This window comes from Filicampus tigris, chromosome 14 (assembly GCF_054856515.1).
Source record: "Filicampus tigris isolate MCC_2025a chromosome 14, RoL_Ftig_1.0, whole genome shotgun sequence".
In the NCBI taxonomy this organism is placed as follows: Eukaryota; Metazoa; Chordata; class Actinopteri; order Syngnathiformes; family Syngnathidae; genus Filicampus; species Filicampus tigris.
Window position 1 is genome coordinate 813,543 of NC_141230.1, and position 13,958 is coordinate 827,500.

General features: G+C 38.7%; 1 protein-coding gene across 4 annotated transcripts in view; it reads right to left on the reverse strand.

The window, feature by feature from the left end:
- The window catches only part of wdr4 (WD repeat domain 4), a 107,419-nt gene that overhangs the window by 50,573 nt on the left and 42,888 nt on the right, over positions 1-13,958 (reverse strand). For all 4 annotated transcript variants that reach the window (XR_015089455.1, XR_015089456.1, XR_015089457.1 and 1 more), the window contains 4 exons: positions 12,206-12,310; positions 7,633-7,697; positions 4,177-4,366; positions 2,679-2,748 (listed from right to left, as the gene is read on the reverse strand). Coding sequence is in view for 1 of the 4 variants with exons in the window: in XM_086050726.1 (XP_085906852.1) it covers positions 2,679-2,748; positions 4,177-4,366; positions 7,633-7,697; positions 12,206-12,310 (430 nt within the window). In the remaining 3 variants the exon portion in view is untranslated. The remainder of the gene's footprint in view (positions 1-2,678; positions 2,749-4,176; positions 4,367-7,632; positions 7,698-12,205; positions 12,311-13,958) is intronic.

Genomic DNA, 13,958 nt, shown 5'->3' on the forward strand with positions numbered 1-13,958 from the left:
TATTCAGACAACTTGAAATTCTTCACTTTTGTGTCATTGCAGCCATTTGCTAATGTATGATATTTAAATATGATATTTGAGTTTGTTTTTTTCATAAATATTTCTAAAATTTCTACATTTCTGTTTTTTTCTGTCAAGATGGTTGCCGAGTGTACATTAATGAGAAATAAAATGAACTTTTTTGATTTTGGCAAATGGCTGCAATAACACAAAAAGTGAAAAATTTCAAGGGGTCTGAATACTTTCCGTACCCACTGTATATACACAGTACAGTAAGTATTCTCTAGTAAGGAATCTAGTAAGGAATCATATTTTCATTGTTCAATCTTTCCTTATAACAGCATTTCCTTATGTGGTAAACTACTATAGTACATGTCCTGTATGAATGAATGTTAACAAAATACATGTGTAACAACACAAGCAATATAATGCAAAAAATATATTTTCCCCCAACTTTTTATTATACAAAAACGGCACTATAAAGTACAGGTATATGAACAAAATACAGTACAGTATAACAAACATGGTCCAAATACTGTTGAAAAAATACTGTAAACTGTAACACCATGGAAGTACTGTACAGAACTGTAATTAACTACAGTAAACTGTACTGTATTTTAGTGTTGATTTTTCTCAGACTTGGGAAAAAAATTATTTTAATTAGTCTATTTTAATTTGTTCTTTTTGGCTTCAGTCTTTGCTGTATGAAAATGTTTGTCTGCGTATCATACAGTTTTGTTGCTATTTGCAAGTAACTGTCCCATTGCTCATCACTGATGTCTGGTGATTCTTGCGCATACAAAAGTATTTTTATGCCATTTCCAAAGCTTCCTTGCTGGACGGTGGCTTTATATCAGGACATTATCAAAGTCTCGTAGATTTTAGTTTTTCCGACTCCAAGTGTCTCCTGGATGTTTTTTACTTTGTGTCCAGCTTCGGTTAACCGGATGCATTTCACTCCCTCTTCCGCGGTCATTGATGTTCTTCTTCGTTTGGATGCCATGATCTACAGACTAAAATGTAAATGAATGCACTTTAAATCTTTCGCAATTTCAGTCAAACGGATGCCAAAGAAGTAACTTACATGTCGCCGTTTTGGATCCCATGATGGCGGAGCGTTCAAAGTTTTTCCGTCGTATAGAGCGGGAACTGCTTGACTTTGTGCTACTGCAGGCTTTATTATGGCTTCCGGGTTCTGGATGCAGTACCGGAACTTTGTTGTAGGGTAAGGAATCGATCGTTAATGTAATATAATAGTAGAAAACTTAATGCATACGGTTTTTTTTCGAGTGAGGGAATTTCCGTTTGTATCGAGCGGGGGACTGCTTAAGTTTGCACTACTGCGGGCTTTGCTATGAGTTTCGGGTTCCGGATACAGGAACTTCCGTTGTAAGGAATCGATTATTAATGTAATATAGTAGTAGAAAACTTAATGCATACATTTTTTTTCCGTTTGACAGAGATCCGTAGGTGGGAATACTTCCTGTATATACACAGTAAGTATTATGCCCCCTTGAAATTGTTCAATTTTTGTGTGGTCACTGTGCCCTTCGGAACCTTGAGTGCTGCAGAAATTATTTTGTAACCATGGCCAGATCTGTGCCTTGCCACAATTCTGTCTTTGATTTCCTTGGGCAGTTCCTTTGACCTTATGATTCTCAATTGCTCTGATATGCACTGTGAGATGCATATATAGACATGTGTGTGCCTTTCCCAATTAAGTACAATCAGTTTTATTAAACAGAGTTGGACTCCAATAAAGGAGCAAAGCCATCTCAAGGAGGATCAGAAGAAATGGACAGCATGTGAGTTAAATATGAAGGTTTTTTGCAAAGGGTCTGAATACTTATGACCATATGATATTTCAGTTTTTCTTTTTTCATAAATGTTCAAAAAATTCTAAATTTCATTTTTTTCTGTCAGGATGGGGTGTTGAGTGTACATTAATGAGTAATAAAATGAACTTTTTTTATTTGGGCAAATGGCTGCAATGTCACAGAAAGTGAAAAATTTCAAGGGTCATAATACTTTAATATCCACTGTGTAAATACTGTGGATATACAGTGTGTAGGGAAAGTATTCAGACCCCTTTAAATTTTTCACTTTGTGATATTGCAGCCATTTGCCAAAATTTATGTATATATTTATGTATATATATGTGTATATATATATATGTATATATATGTGTATATATGTGTATATATATGTATATATGTATGTATATATGTATATATATATATGTGTATATATATATATATGTGTATATATATATATATGTGTATATATATATATGTGTGTATATATATATATGTGTGTATATATATATATGTGTGTATATATATATGTGTATATATGTGTATATATGTGTATATATATATGTGTATATATGTGTATATATATATGTGTATATATATGTATATATGTGTATATATATATATATATATATATATCCCCACTCTGAAAAATATTTCAAACTAACTAAATGTAAAAAAACAAAACTCAAAACAAAATAAAACCTAATTAAAATGAAAATTCAAAAACCGTTGTCTGTTTTTTTTTAGGTACCCCATATACACCGTTTTAACCCCTTCTGCAAAGAAATACAAAGCTGTGCTGTAAAATCTACTTTGGGCACTAAAGTGGCACACACATATGAGTGCGTGGGCTTGTTGACTCACCATCAAGTGTCTGCCAGTGAGGCTTGAAGACCTCAGTCACTCTTCTCAGTTCACTGGTAACAGTTTCACACTAGAGGCAAGTGCAAGGAATGGAGGAGAATAAATGAATAATTTTTAACCTCACAGTTACTTCTATTTCTACCTTACTATCTTAACCCATTAAGCCCTAAAGCGCCTGGCTCAACATTTCCCAAAACCTAAGAGCGACTATAGAATTACCCTCTTAAACCTGAGGTTCTCCCAGAAATTCAACACCTACAAAATCTCAGCCCCTGTAGCAGATAAAAACATAATTCCAATTTTTTTTTAGATCTAAGACATGTAGCTTTCATACAGACCAAAGTTAATTATTTAACATTTCAATCAAAGATGAAAAAATAAAGTGTCAGTGCAAGAAGCATTATTTTTAATTAAAAAAAAAAAAAATTGAGTGGTAATTGCCATCCTTCATTCTGTTACAAGACGGACATCCTCTGCGGTCTCACGACACTGTCACGTGTATATTCTGATGCATATCGTTGGCGGAGACAGAGAATTGGATTAAAAAAAGAAAAAGACATATGCGCTCTCCGGGCTATAATGGTAGAAAGATGCAACAGCACTCCCGGCTCTAGTGGTAGAAACGTGGTTATGCGCTCCAGGCCTTAATGGGTTAAATGCAGTGGACCTTTTTTAAGACAGTAAGCTTTTACTGAACATATGTTGATTAACTCATTCACTGCCGGGGACATATTTATTTGTCTTTTCACAGTCCATCCATTCAATCCCAGTAATGTATTTATATTTTTTTCAAATTTTTTCAAACGTTAGGGAAAAAACTGGGTCTGAAAATGTCTGGCGGTGGATGAGTATGTATTTGTTTGAATAACTGGGTATCTTCAGAAACTCATTAGAAAAAGTGTACAGTGGAACCTCAGTTTTCATATATTATACAGGTGGGAATTTTACTAAATTTTGCTGGTCTGTCATTCGTCATCCGTCAGTGGCGAGGGTACCCGTCTGTCAATTTTTAGTCCGTCAGTTTTCGTGACAAACTGAATTGCAATTGTCAGTCTGTCAGTTAAGCATGTCAGGAATCCTTCCGTCAGTTGGTCCCCCCCCAAAAAAATGTCCAAAAAACGGGTGTCCACCAATGACGGACTAACGGACCGTCAGTGATGGACTGATGGACCGTCACTGACGGATGCAGTCAGTGACAATTCCACTGACGGATGAAAACCCACTTCCGTCATTCATCAGTCTGTCATTTTTAAAATGTCATTTTCATCAGTCGTCAGCAAAATGGGCATCCATCAGTGACGGACTGACAGACCGGTCCATCAGTCTGACGGAATTCCCACCTCTGATATTATCAATTCCTATGGGATCTATTGCTTTGATGTTCGTAGTCAGACTTCTCAGAATGGAAAAAAAAAAGAAAATCACGCGAATCAAGCTTCCAGTGTACCTTATTCATGACAAATGTTAAAAACACATGAATGTGTGAAGGGCTACGCACCTTCCAGGAGCATTGTTCAAGCTTGTAGATTTGAAGCAATGTTTCACAGGAATCCATCAGTACCCAAAGCCGGCCTTCTGGGTCAAAGGCCATGTCAAGCGGACAGTGTGGCAGGGAAAGCCTGCTGTGTGGTACAAGTTTCTTCTCATTATTCTCCTTGTTCAGCACGAAAAACTGAATTGTTGACACTCTATGAGCAAACAGGAAACATCAAACTGAACTTCTGATCCAACAATAGCAGATCCAACAATAATCATCAACGTAAGTTCTTTGTGCCCCACTAACCAAACAAAGTAAATCTACATCTAGATGCACTTCAGTACAGTAGCTATAAAAAGTCTACACACCCCTGTTCAAATGTCGGGTTTCTGTGAAATAAATCACACACTCAAAAAACATGAACATTGTGAACTTTAACCCGCAAAATCATCAATCCATTATTGGAACTGCATATCCTCATGAGGGTCGTGGGCATGCTAGAGCCTATCCCTGTTGTCTTTGGGCATTGCAAAAAAAAAAAAAGAAAACATGTAAGATAATGTTTTCACAAGTATTTACACCCTCTTCAGGCCTAGATATACCAATCCAGGAAGCGACGGGGTGTCGGATTGCGCAGTCTGATTGGAGGTGTGACCACCGTCGCAGTGTCGAACCGCGTCAGAAAGCATCTGGTGGGCGTTTCAGCGTAGCGAATCTGCGTCAAGAGTCGCGACATTTGGTCACTCTGATTGGCTGTTAGCAAGCAAATCAGAGCACGAAGCATGAACGGGAAGAGACAAATGCGGAAAAACAGTGAGTACGCCTTTGCTGCCTTAATCTTCTTTCAAGTACAAGAGCGAGGTTTGACAGTGTAAGTATTTCATGATACTGTGTCAAGAACGTGAGGGTTTACTTCGTGTGGAAGTTCATCGTGAGCGAAAAATATAGGTGAATACATTGTTTACGTTTTTGTAAGCCACCCCCGGCCAATAGCGTTCCGGTTGGCTTTTTCTAACCATAAGGAATAGTGACTACCGCCGCCGATGATATGGAGGAGTGTTACATCTCACGCATGCGCAGAAGGTACTTTAATGGTCAGCGTCGCTGTCTGTTGTTGCGATGAATTTTTCCAGCGTGACGTGCTGACAGCCGGCCCGACACCACAGGGGGTAAGTGTCATCACAGTTGGCCAACGTCAGGTTGGTCTATCTAGGCCTTTACTATTCACCCCCTCCCGACTGTACAGTACATTAAACCCATTTGCTCTCAGCAACACTGCGTAAGTGGAGTCATGGAGTTGTCGCCACAACTCCATGACTCCACTTATGCTATTGCGCTATTACAGGGGTGGTCAACCACTCAAACAAAAGAGCCACAACTTTGACTGTGTTACTGCAAATAGCCACAGCATACACATAAGCATACATAAATTGCATCCCCTCAGTCCCTAACTCTATTTTGCATGTTTTGACGAACTACCCTTCATTGTACACCTTTGTAACCCATTAAATGTTCTAAACAAGTTTCTAAGAGTCCATAAATTAAAAATTTTAAACTGTCTTCTGCCTGACCTTTAAGTGAGAAACCTGTGTTTGAGAAGTTCATTCCGCTTTTGAAATCCCAGGTTGATGTTTGAATGGAGGGAATTCAAGTGCTGCTTAAGATTTGAAGACTTGAAAGGTTCTAATGATGCGCAGGCAGAGTGGCTTGCCATTATGTATTTGGTAAGCTGTAAGAATAATAATGTATTTTATTATTCATGTGTTGGATTCTTGTGGACAAGGCCTGTTAGCTTTATTAGCTTGTGGGTTTAGCTTTAGCTTTTTCCAAATCTACGCCCAACTTGCTTGATGTGCTTTGCTTCCACATATGTATGCTAATGGCTCACACACACAAACACACACACATAGACAAAACAAGTTCATAGTGTTCAGCTGCTTTCGCTCCCTGTTCCCTTAGTGCTGGAACACTTTTGTAATCAGGGACTCCGAAGAAAATAAAAGAGAGGAGGCGCAAGCCGGGCAGAGGGTTTTAGGAACTGTAATCGTACACTTCCCTGCGCTCTCCTTGCAAGTAAAAAGACAATATTGTTGTCGAGTGTCTTCTCTCCTCATTGTGTGCATTGTTTACTAATGTCTCACTTGGTGTGAACCTGACATAAGCCAACACTACTCAACTTTTTTTCCACTCCAAGTCATTGTGTCAAAGAGCATGCGCGTGTTACGCACGCACGTTACCTTGATTGACTTGTTTAATCCGTTCAAACAAGCCCTCTCACACAATGTATTGTTCACTTAGTGTAAAACACGGGTCAGTAATTTAGTTTGGCGGCAGGCGAAATTTTTTCCTAACAATCCTGTCGTGGGCCGAAAATACATTTATACAATACAATAAAATTTTATTTATATAGCGCATATCAAAAGCTCACAGTTTGGTTTCATCAAGGTATTGAAGTCACTGTAAGATATTTATTGCAATATTGTGTGAAAGCTCAGAGCACAGCAGTAAGCCTCACTGTATTCTTGGAAAGTTCACGGTACATGATCTGGTCACTTACTTGACAGTATCATATAGAGCTGGGCAATATGGCTGAAAAGTATATTGCGATATACAGTAAGTATGTGATATTGGTTCATATTGATCAGGCCTTTTCCTACATTCAAAATTGAGAGGTGGCCGCCTCCAAATAATTGTGTGCCCGCCTCCAGCCAGGACGATTGATATTGCACAACACAGTGCGATTGATGTCCCTCTGCATTATATGTAACAGGCAGAGACCTACAAAAAAGCCTCTTGGTGCCATAAGCTAAACCTAACAGGAAGTCTGCCATTTCAAATATACTTTCACATTTTGCCTCATTTTCTGCCTTTTATAGAGGTCATATTTGAGCCAAATTGCTTTCAATCTGATGTATTACATTTTCAACATATTCCAATGCACGAGCAACCCAACGTGCCAGTACCCCAACGTCGCCAGGGCTGTGAGGGCCCTTTATAGCTGCTTGCAGCTCTAGTTAGGGCCTGAGCAGCGACCGCTCGGAAGAGTGTTTTATCCTTCATGATAATGCAACATGAAGTTTCAGAATTTTCGCAAAAAGTTGTTACCATGGCAACGCTCAATTCGCCCAAAAAAGAACATTAATTTCGGGGTCTAAACTTGCAGGAAACCTGATGAATCTTTGCAAAAAAATTACGCCAGGCAATAGCATCACTGTTTTATTAGGTTATTGTGCAATTTTTTTAAATGGCTCAACACACACCCAAGGGACCGCAATCGAAATAAGCCTACGGCTTTGTATCCCTTTGGCAGCAGGTGTGGCGATGTATATTTTATTCATTTAATTTATACATTTCAATCAATCTATCAAAAGAGGCCAGGAAAATGATGATAAACGGAATGTACAAAGTCTAAAAAGGCTATAACAATTATTTCAAAGACAAATGTATTCAGACTTTAACTGAAGAAAGTGCACTCACCTGTCACACTGTACAGCTATGTGACACCCATCAGAGGAGCTGGTTATATGGCAAACAGTTAACTTCTGTGAATTAAATAAAAACATTAGATTAGAATCTAGTGTGCCATTTCCACATGCCAATAAGAATTCATCCAGCTTCTTCCACTTTTTGGGGGGTGGTGTTTTGCTCTTCGGGTAGCTTTGACTGTTTTCACCATGGAACCTTTGGGAAAGGTTCTGCAAGCAAAAAATGAAGTTTGATGCAAATTATGTTTTGAATGCAAGTGACCAAACTCTGGTCCGTGTTTTGGAAAGACAACATAACATAACAGAAGTTATGGTGAAGCAACTACAACAGTCCCTTCTTCCATCTAAGGAAATACCACTCTTTAATGGTGACCCACTCCAATATAGATAATTTATTAAACCTTTTGAGCATGAAATAGATGCAAAAACTGATAATCCAAGATCTACTTGGAACAGTTTACAATTGGACAGCCTAAGGAACTTATTCACAGTTGTCTACACATGGAACCTGCAAACGGCTATAAAAAGGCCAAGGAACAGCTGGAATGGAATTTTGGTAATGAAATGAATATTACCACTACATAAATAAATAAATAAAGCATTGGAAGCAACTGGAGCACCATCAGGGCAGAAGATGGGCAGGCTTTGAGGTCCTATGCACTTTTCCTGTTGTAACATGATGCAGGACGTCCAGCATTTCGAGGAATTGGATAACCCCTCAAATCTCCGATTCATTGCGTCCAAGTTGCCATTTAGTCTTTGAGATAAATGGAGGCCAACTGTTTGTAATTTTCAAATCAACAAAACACAAATGATGCTGAATGGCCACATGAAAAAAAATTAAAGACAAACTGACCACTCAAAGACTTAGCGTGGATGACATGGCCCAAGCAGAGGAGGCTGTTGTGTGTTTTGAACAGATGCATAGCTTCAATGATGGAATTAACAAATTAAAGAAGGGCTTCTCAGTCAAAAGGTGCAGCTCTATTTACAGGCTTGACCCTGTCCTGGTTAATGGCGGGCTGAGGGTAGGAGGAAGGCTGAGCAGATCAGCATTGCATGAAGAGGTGAAGCATCCGTTAATTTTACCCAAAAGTGGGCACGTGTCTAAGATGATATTCTCCTACATTCATGAGATAACTGGACACGTTGGTAGAAATTATATGATCTCCAGGCTTCGACGGAAATTTGGGATGTTGAGAGAAAACTCTTCACCAAGGACCATCATCCAGCAATGTCATGTGTGCCGATGTCAGCGTGGAAAAGTAGGAGAGCAAATGATGTCTGACCTTCCCACTGATCGTATAACACCAGACCTGCCTCCTTTTACACATGTCGGGATGGACTACTTTGGGCCCATCGAAGTGAAGAGAGGATGTGGTACTGTGAAAAGGTATGGTGTCATATTCACATGTCTGGCCTGCTGAACCATCCACCTAGAGGTATCTCACTCCCTGGACACAGATTCTTGCATTCACGCACTTCGACGAATTATTTGCCGAAGAGGTCAAATAAAGGAGATCAGGTCTGACAATGGCACCAACTTGGTAGACTCTGCTCGTGAGCTGAAGGAAGCCCTGAACCAGGTGTACGGGAGCAAGATTGGAAAGGTTTTACTACAAGATGGCATATCATGGAGATTTAATCCTCCTCACAGCGCTCATCATGGGTGTGTGTGGGAGCGATTGATCAAGCAAGTGAAGACCGTTCTCTGTTCTATTCTGAGACAGAAAAAGCTGGATGATGAAGCGTTGCACATAGCGTTCTAGGAAGTGGAGGCAATACTGAATGACCGACCAATCACCTCTGCATCAGATGATTCGGGCGATCTGGAGACTTTGACACCTAATCACCTCATTCAGTTGAAAGGAAAACCGATTCCACCACCTGGTTTGTTCAACAAGGATGATGTCTTTGCTCGAAGAGGATGGAGGCAGGTGCAATATATTGCAGACCTCTTCCGGAAAAGATGGACTAAGGAATATCTGACAATCATGCAGAAGCGTCAAAAATGGAATTCCAAAAGAAGAAACTTTGCCGCAGGAGATGTACTTCTCATTGTGGACAGCCAAGCTCCACGCAACTCTTGGATGATGGGCAGAATCATCAAAACAATGCCAGACTCCAAAGGATTTATTCGCAGAGTTCTTCTGAAGACCAAAACGAGTGGGATAGAAAGATCAGTGGACAAGATCTGCTTGATTTTGGAAGCAGAATCGAATTTCGGGCAAAACGCCAGAAGCTGATGGGCCAGTGGTGAACACTGAGCTCCAACTGTGTCACTGTTCTTGAACAGCTGGCACTCCGTTCACTGACAATCACACGCAATTATGCCCTCATTCATGCACACCAACATATAGTTTCTAGACAGATCCCATTGTATCCACTGATACTATGTATCCACACCAAGTAGTACACCAATGTGGGTTCCCCGATATCACCCAATGGATGTTGCAGCACATGGACTGCATTTCCTGTGGTAGTGACAATGAGGACAACAAATTACGGATTTCAGGTTATAAAAAATTACAAAGAAAGAAAAAAAAAAAGGAAAAAAAAAAGTGTATTTGAATTTACTTTTCTGTAATGAATTACAATATCACTTAATTATGACAGATGCGTTGTTGATATCTAATTATTACACTCGTCGTGTTACGTGGAGTATAAACGATTTACCAAAAGCACCATGGTCAGGTGAAGTGATGGATCATTTGGTAAATATATTGAATGGACTAGGTTCCTCGGAGCAACATTGGCTTGAATTGGGGAAATTGATCTCAATTCTAAATTCTCAGCGTCAAATTTAGACACTAGAGGTTGCCAGTGCTTTAACACAGGACCACAATTCATGCAGAGAGACAGGTTCACTGGAACATTCTTTCAATATTCAATGCAACAGACATATCATATCATTTTATATTCATGTATTATGTACTAGTTGCTCTGCATATTTGCTGTGCGCTTGCTGTATTTATTTGCGACGATATGTTGTGATCATTTTCTGTTTCATTCATTTGCTATGTTTTGATATGTTGTTTATCTACAACCTTGTTATTGCGATTGCTTTGCATGCTTAGCTATTGCCACATATATACTCAGTAATTGCTTACTAGATGCTATGTTTGTGCCATGTACATATTCTCACAATATGTTACATGTGATAAGAGTTGTAACTATGTAATGCCCATTACTACATGTGCAGAAAAATGTAGTAATATGATTGAGAAACATAAGGTTGATTTTATTATCACTTATTGTGATATAGGAACTAGTGAAGCCTTAGGATAAATAGGAAGTATTAGCCTGAATGGCGGAATTTTATAAAAGCAATGTTTCATTGTACATTTGTAGAAAGATGATGGGGTGATGCTGACTGTATGCCACTGAACAGGACATATGATTTATGGTCACACCGATATGCTCTGTTGAACACAGGCCGATGGACGATAAGGCAGGTTTCCAAACATGGAGTATAGGTAATTTGGACAAGGGTGAACGATGAGGTAATGTCAGGAGAATCACGTATCTTACAGTGGAATTGTCCATGACCTCATCTGGAAGCTTCCAGAAGGGCAGGACCTATAAAAGGCCTCAGCTTTCAGAGATCATTGCTCTCTTTTCCTTCTGCCAGCTAAGGGGCGGTAGTCTGAGGGGCGTATAGCGAGGAGCTACATGGATGAAGTTAGATTTTTGCCTTTTGATTCTCTAGTGCAAGACGCTGCGACAAAATGACTTATTTATCTTCTATTGGACTTAACCAAATGGTTAACTACCAATTATTGGGAGTTCAGATTTGTATGGAAAAATGTTTTGCTTATAAGACCAATAAGTAATATCATTTTCATAGTATGATAAAAGGATATCTTTTTCCTATTTGATTATTATCATTTATCACTTATTCGTATTAATCATTTCCAATTATTATTTGACTATTGTAACCATTTTATTTCACAATTGTTCATGATTATTGATTGTAGTACGCATCTGGCGTGTTCAACATTGACTCATGATTATTGTTTGATTTATTTATTCCTTCATTAAATTTTTCTTTAAATTACCGGTATAAAATAATCTTTGTCACCTTATTTTCTTTTATTTCAACCATTCGACCTTTTTAATGGATAACTGCACCCATAGCAACTGTATATGCCATAAATGAATTCAAATAGTTACTTCGGCTCAATGTAAACAAACCCAAGCCATCCTACCAAGGAAAGCAAAATTTTCTAGGTTGTAACAAGCGCAAACAATTCTTAAGAGGTAGAGCTGCCTAAAAAACGAGAGTGGTCGGATCATTCGCCTTAAGTCCAAAGTGGTCACTCAATAAGAGCGTGTGGCCGACGGAAGCCGGGTTGACCTTGTAAAGAAAAGTAAAGAATTTGTATGCGCGCGTATTGCTTTGCATTGAAACAAAGGGGGGAAATCACAAATCCATTGTTGTTTTTTTAATATTGATTAGGCTCCGACGTTACTGGTCTCGATTTGTTGACATTAAATTTAGCTGTATGTGGTATTTGAGTTTGACACTCATGTTGAAAATGCCAGGTATTAAAAAACATAGTTACCCGCTCATTCTCCAATTCAGGGAAAAGCGTCTCTTCCAGGTCGTGTAAGTCCCAACTTTGGAGCTTCTGACCAGTTTTATACTCCCACACCTTCATCGTACCATCCTACAAATGAACAAAAACATTTTCACAGCAGAGAAACAAACTATGTTTGCTTTAATATAGTGTTGCTTTTAATATACAGCACAGTTGCAAGAAAAGGTATGTGAACCTTTTGGAATTATTTGGATTTCTGAAAAGATCGGTCATAAAATTTTATCTAATGTTCATCAGTCACAATAGGCAAGGCAGATCTATTTATTTAGCACATTTCATACACAAGGCGACTAAATGTGCTTGTACAAAAGCAAACAACTCCTACAAGCATTTACAAACAACAGTTAATGACATTCAGAAGCTAAGCAGATAAAACAAAAGTACCTCACAAAAATTACTCAAGAACGTACATTGACAACATCCAAACATGAACAGAAAATGTTACAAATATTAAAAGTAAAGTAAGGAAATAAGAGCATAGCTGCCAAATGTGACGCATTTCACGTATTTTGTTCCTGAAATATCTGAATTCGAACTCATTCTGGCCATAATTCTGATTGTTCCCGATATTTAAAAGAAATCCGGCGTCCAACATTATCACAAGTAGGATGCTGTGTCGGGCCACAAAGACACTGGCCATGACACATTTAATAAATTCATGTGATTAAGTTAACACTATATTGTTAAAAAACAAAAATAATAATAATACTCTGTGCGTCCACGTTGCACAATCCCCCAATTTTTTCTGCTTTCCTCTGTTCGGCTAGAGGAATGCTTGGCGATTGCTATCTCGCGCTGCCACACCTGCTTGTCATGCTAATTGCTAATGGCGGACAGGCAGACGTGCAACACCGAAACAAATGAATTTTCTTTTTTTTTTTTAACTAAGTAACCCCGGTTGTATTTTTCACCTAGACCAGGGATCGGCAACCCGCTTCTCTGGAGCCGCATGCGGTTCTTTCATCCTTATGTTGCGGCTCTGCGTGGTTTGGGAAAACTTTCATATGTGGTCCTAGATTCAGTCCCTCCAGGATTTCGCGGGTATTTTTTGTGATTGTTGCGGTCTAAAATGCCTGATTTCGAGGGCAATTTTCCTAAAAGTCGCAATAAAAGCAAGAAAAACTTTTTCTACAAATTTTAAGTGGATTTTAACAAAAGATGGTTGAAAAAGAAACAGATATTTACAAATGTGGATATTTATTGAAAAAGAATATTCAGCACACATCTCTCAGCATATGGAGATTAATTATCACGGCAACAGTCTTTCTCAATGTGGCTTCAGTGCTTCTTGCTGGTAGATTGCAGCTACATTTGTTTTTAAACTGATGATAACCCAGATTGGGTCCTCCATTGATGACTTTCTCTCTCAGGGATCTTCTCATAGCTGAGTGGTCACAAACAGACAGTGGGATGGTAATAGCTTCACAGATCTGACAAGATAGCGAAAACGTTTAGCACTCAGACTTTTTTCCCCAACTACGTGCCTTGCTAAATGTAATATCACATCATCAGCCTGTAATGTGAAATAAGTATAGGTGGGCAATGTATCAAATTTTCAAAATAATTTCTGACTGTTTTTAGGAGCATGTGAAAACATGTTGTAGTACATTTACAATCATTTTTAGTGTGATAAGACCGTACGATTTTTTACACAAGTAACATTTTGTACACAAGGGAGTTAAGTGACGCTTCTTCAGTTGATAATTTTGCACATATT